Here is a 5,546-nt window from a genome sequence, read left to right on the forward strand (position 1 = left end):
CTGCAAGAACTGCCTGCCCATCCCTAGCTGCAGCTGGTGTCTGACTGCCATGGCTTCTGTCAGCAAGTGCCCCAGGTCCCCTTTTCCCCCACAGGTGTTGCTGACCGCCCATGTCCCCAGCTGAGCACCTGGCTCTCTGCCGTGACTTCAGCGCGGTTTGCTGAAAAACCTGCTGGGCATGGCACACCAAGCAACCCACGGAGCAGAGAGGCACAAGTTGCACCCTATGAAGTCTGCGCTCTGCTTCCTTTTTAAGGTCTGACATGAAGATGGGAGCCTGGCAGCAATTTTCCAGAGGAGGAATGCTTCAGGTGCCTTGGCCGGTGCCAGTCTCTCTGGCTGTGTGTTTAGGCCCCAGGGCCACTCCCGGCTTCTCTGGCAGCATCTTTAGGCCCAGGGCGTGTGCCAGCCTCTCTAACTGTGGCTGTGGCTGTGAGCCCCTGGGCTGGATGCAGCCTTTGGGGCTCTGGCCCAAAGTCACCAGGCCTGGTACCAAATTGTAAGAAAACATGAGGGCCACCCAATGGCGTTATCTGAAGTAACAAAACAGAGAAATTAAGATGACTCTTGTGTAACCAGCCTGGGTCATCCTCTCGCTCAGGCACCGCATGATCAGACCCAGGAGATGTTGCACCCAGGCTGCCCCCAGATTGGAGGCCGGAAGGATTTGGGCTTCCAAGCAATCAGCCAGCATTTGGATGAGTCAGCCCTCTGGTTTTCATGAGGACAGACAATTCCACCTTGGAAAGCCATCTGGGCAAAGGCAGAACAGCTTTGTTCTTGGGCCACAGCACTCCGTGGCCAGGCGCTGCTCAAACGCTGGGCCTGCATTTCCTCCTGGGCATCCACGTGTGCTCTGAGTCTGCTGCAGCTTTCTGCAGGGTCTGTGGCTTCCTGCTGAGGAGCTCCTCATGTTCTTCTGCAACTGCCCCCAGCATCACTGCTGCCTCCTCTGGTGCCGTACCAGGAGAAGCGTCAGTGTCCATCAACCTGCACTTCCTTCCTCCCAGCAGCAGCTGCTCCTGCACTGACCTTCACTCACACTGGATGCCGTCCACTTCTAGCGCCAGCTGACCTGCGAGACAGAGAAAGGAAATGTGGCATTGGCACAAATGCAGACGCCCGAGGCTGTGCCACCACCACGTACTGCAGCCTTGGGAAGCCAGCTGCCACTGCAACCTTGGTCAGAATTAAAGCAGGCACTGTAAATTAAGTGTGACTTCTGAACTGAAGGAATTGCCACAGTCAGAAATAAATACTGAAATCGCTTACTGAACTGTAGGTGGTTACCTCTGAATTCTTTTGCTTTTGCAAAGCAAGCTCCCTGCAGTTGTCAGGTGCACACATGCGTGCTTGTGCCCCTGGCCCATAGTGTGAAGCTCTGCAGAAACTGGGGCAGACAGCATCTTCTGAGGGCTGAGCTAGAGGGAAAGAGGAAAAATGTCACACACAACACAGAGAATAGTCACACCAAAGTTTTATGAGGCTCTGTTGCTAAACACAGTGCGACACGGGCTGTGAAATGATGCTGGGGGAGAAAACATGGCGTTTACCTGGTCTGAACAAGGTGGATTCCTTCAAGTTCCTCATATCCACAGCCATTCCTCATCACTTCTGTTCGTCCAGGAGCAAAAGCTGCACCAAGGGAGCAGGCAGAGGGTGGGGAGAAGAGAGAGGAAGAGCAGGTCAGTAAGCAGGACTAAGTCATCCCTCTTGCAGAGACAAATAAAACCAGAGGGGAAGCTGGTTACAATGTGGCACACACAGAAGTCTTACACAAAACCGTAATAGCATTATAACGTTCTGTGTGTGCAGAAGAGCGCTCAGCAGCAGTGCAGCAAAAGCTCTCTGCTGTTGTTTCCACAGTGGCTTTAGAAGCTCCTGCTCTCCCTCCAAGAACAACCTTGCATCAAGCGCTGGCGCAGAATCACAGAATGGCCAGGGTTGGAAGGGACCTCAAGGATCACGAAGCTCCAACCCCCTGCCACATGCAGGGCCTCCAACCTCCATTTCGTAGTAGACCAGGCTGCCCAGGGCCTCATTCAGTCTGGCCTTGAACACCTTCAGGGACGGGGCATCCACAGCCTCTCTGGGCAGCTGTTCCAGCACCCCTCCACTCTCTCTGTTACCTGCCTAATTGGCCTAGCACGGCTGCCACCACTTTCAAGAGGTGGTAATTAATGCTGGCAGTTTAAGTCCTTAGCCATGGTCTGGATAGAGATGGTGGTGTGATAGGATGTGCTGGGTGGTGATGACCAGAAATGACTGGGATGGGATATCCTTAGTGGGAGGGGAAACCATTGCTGGAGGGATAACTCACTGCAGGGATGGCAAGTCCCCACAGGGACGGGCAGAGCCTTGGTAAGGAAGAGCAGTGGGCTGCAAAATGCCCAGCGGGATGGTCACTGATCATTGGGATGGGAAACGACGGGGATGGGAGGATGTTTGGCTACGAAAACTGAAAGCATGGCAAGCCAGGGGGAAAGGGGCTGAGCCCAACGGTCACCCGTGGGGGGAGGGGCTCCCCCAACTGCCACTCTCCAGCTGTCATGGCAGGTAAGGCAGCATCTCCCCCTGCTCTGACGCTCCAGCTGACCCCAGCACCCCAAATCTCACCCCTGTGACCCCACATCTCACCCCAGCACCCCAGTTCCCACTCCTGTGACCCAGGTCTCAGCCCAGTGCCCCTTCTGGCATTTCCCCACAGAGAGATTCCCTCGAGGAGCGCTGACGGTGCCTCTGACACCCGACGCCATTTTCCTTCTTGCGACTGTGCCGCCACCGGACCCCACCTGGATGCAGCCCACCATCCGTGGACCGATGCCGGTACCCCCCCAACCCTTCCCTGTCCCCACTGCCACCCACCTGGCACCTCGGCCCTCTGTCTGGCCCAGGCTCCCAGGTGTCTGGGGACAGGCAGCGCAGCTCCCGCCTGGGGGGCTGCCCCCAACCCTGGCTCAGCTGCCACCTGTGGGCCTGACCCCAACCGCGGGGCTGCACTTACCGGTGCTGCTGCTCCTACCTGGGGGGCTGCACCCAGGGACGGCTCCCCCCCCCGCCCCTGCTCCCTGCCCGGGACGTCCCCTGCCCACAGGGACGCTGCCGCCCCAGCGGCCGATGGGGCTGTGGCCCGGGGCCATGCCACTCCACGCGGAGCCCCTGCAGCCTGCAGGTACCTGCCTGCCGCAGGCCCCTGGCCACCCCGGCCCCCCCCCAGTTCTTTTGCAGGTACCCTCCCTGCAGGAGCAGGTGCTCCCCATGCCCTGCACCCTGCCCACCACCTGGGAGCCGCTGATGGAGCCCTTCCAAGATGCCGTGCTGCTCTCGGAGGACCAGGGGCACCCAGCGCCCACCGACGTGTGCCCCCACCCCGCCACGGCTCTGCTCACCTGCAGCACAGCCACGCTGCAATCACGCGGTGAGTTCAGGGGCTGCAGGGCAGGAGGCAGGCTGTCTACTGCGTGGGGCTGCGGGAAAGCTGGCATTGCCCCGCTGGGCATTTTCTTCATATTTCCAGATGCAAGGACTGGCGCAGATCCTGCGGATGGCTTCGCAGACGTCGATGATCTGCTCACCTGGATCAACGAGGGTGAGTGTGGGCGATGAAGAACTGGCACGAGAGTGTCTGCACTGAGTGGGTGAGCAACAGCTGGCATGGCCCTGCTGGGGATTTTCTTCCTTTCCCAGGAGCGACAGCGAGCACTGACATTCCAGACGACAACGTGGAAATGGGCCATGTGCTCACGGGGATCAGCGAGGGTGAGTGTGGGGGCTGTGGAGCTGGTGGGTGGGTGTCTGCAGAGAGAGGCTGTGGGAAGGCTGCCATCATCATTCTGGGGATGTTCTTGCTTTTTCAGAAGAGCTGAGCACTCTGGAGGTCCCGCAGGAGAACCAGGACCTGCCTGTTGTCCCAAGGGAGGAGACCAGAGACGCTGCCACGGTGCAAGAGGAAAATCTTGGGAACCAGCTGCTGCCGGAACTGGACGGCCGTGAGCAAGAAGAGCTGAGGAGGTGGATCGCAGCCACGGAGCCACCGAGCCCGGATGTCCCCAGCAGTCTGGACTCGTCTCCTTTCATCGCAGAGCTCCCTGACTTCCCCAGGAGCAGCAGGGAGCTCAGCAAAGAGACACAGGCTGCCGCGACCCTCAGTGACCCATTCTGGGGGCAGCCAGCATCCCCTGGGCAGCTCTCTGAGCTGCTGCCCCGCAGCCCTTTTCTGCTGGCCCCCATCACACCTCCACACCTGTCCCTGCTGAGCTCCCTGGCTGCCCCCACGCCTCCTTCGCCCTGCACGGCACATCTCCTGGAAGAGGTGCGGCGTAGGCAGCCCCGCGTGGTCCTCAGCCGCCTGGCACTTCCAGCCGGCTGTGTCTCCTGCCGCGTGGCAGACCAGCAGCACAGGGACGGCACCGAGCCGGCCAAGCATCGTGTGCCTCCTTTGGTGCACACTGGACAACTGGTGGAAGAGGCACGGCAGAAGCAGCCCCGCGTGGTCCTCAGCCGCCTGGCACTTCCAGCTGGCTGCATCTCCTGCCGCGTGGCAAGCACGCAGCACGGGGACGGCACCGAGCCGGCCAAGCGCCCAACGCCCGCCTGCGCCAGCACTAAAGGCAAGAGCAGCAGGCGCAAGCAGCACGCTGGCAGCATCCCAGCCAGGAAGAGGAAGCTGCCGCCGTGCCAGGGTGTTCCAGCCCACCAACAGCCACGCTAGGCGAAGCTGGCTGTGTCAGCGCAGTGGCCAGCATGAGGACTGGGTGCCCATCACACCCCGACAGTGGCCCAAGTGGGAGTGGACCAAGAAAGCGGCCCACTTGGTGCAGCAGGAGACGTGGCCGCAGCCCATGAACGTGGCTCCCTGCAGCCCTGGGCTCCTTGCTGGCCCCCGCGGCACCCAGAGAGCAGCGGCAGTGTTCCAGGGGCACCGGCACCGGCCCCAGCTCTACCCCTCCAAAACGGGGCTGTGCACCATCAGTATCTCAGACTGGGGCAGCGTGGGACTGTGAAGCAGGAGGAGTGCACCAGTGTTGGACTATGCAGACTTTGGGCTGGGCAATGTTGATCGGGGGGTGGGAAAGGGGTGGGGGTGGGAATGGCTGGGGTGGGAAACGGGTGGGAGGGGCAATGGTGGGGGGTGGGAATGAGGGGGGTGGGAATTTGGGGAGGGAATTATTGGGGTGGTGGGATGTTTTTTGGGTGGGAAATGAAATGTACTCTGCTATTGTTGGGTGGGAATGTTGGGAATGGGAAATGATTGGGCTGAGAAATGGCAAAACGTGGGAGATGGTTGATGTCAAAAATGTTCGACTGCGTAACTCGCCGTAACACAGTGAGGATGTTGGGAGGGGGAGGGAAGTTTGTGGGGTGGCAATTCTGGTTGAGAAATGGTACTGTGATAATGTGAGACTGCAAGAGTGTTGGAATTGGGAGGAAGGAATGATGGGGTGGGAATTTGGGGGGCTGGGAAGTTTTTTTGGAGGGGGAGGAAACGATTGGTGGGAGGGAGCGGGGGGGTGAGAAATTGCTGAGTGGGTGGGAATTGTAGGGGG

General features: G+C 59.7%; 1 protein-coding gene across 1 annotated transcript; it reads left to right on the forward strand.

Annotated features, from left to right (window-relative positions):
- Positions 1-2,549: 2,549 nt before the first annotated feature.
- LOC125685366 (uncharacterized) lies at positions 2,550-4,711 on the forward strand. Its single transcript, XM_048928361.1, has 6 exons — positions 2,550-2,556; positions 2,708-2,826; positions 3,229-3,418; positions 3,518-3,589; positions 3,688-3,759; positions 3,858-4,711. Exons 1-6 carry the CDS (start codon positions 2,550-2,552, stop codon positions 4,709-4,711), a joined length of 1,314 nt encoding a protein of 437 aa, XP_048784318.1.
- The last annotated feature ends 835 nt before the right edge of the window (positions 4,712-5,546 follow it).

The sequence above is a fragment of the Lagopus muta genome, chromosome 28 (assembly GCF_023343835.1).
Source record: "Lagopus muta isolate bLagMut1 chromosome 28, bLagMut1 primary, whole genome shotgun sequence".
Classification (NCBI taxonomy): Eukaryota; Metazoa; Chordata; class Aves; order Galliformes; family Phasianidae; genus Lagopus; species Lagopus muta.

Excerpts from the sequence above, each read along its gene's own strand:
- LOC125685366 (XM_048928361.1), top strand. Across the intron at positions 2,827-3,228 it reads CCATCCGTGGACCGATGCCG|GTACCCTCCCTGCAGGAGCA; the intron begins GTACCCCCCCAA and ends GTTCTTTTGCAG. Across the intron at positions 3,760-3,857 it reads GCTCACGGGGATCAGCGAGG|AAGAGCTGAGCACTCTGGAG; the intron begins GTGAGTGTGGGG and ends TTGCTTTTTCAG.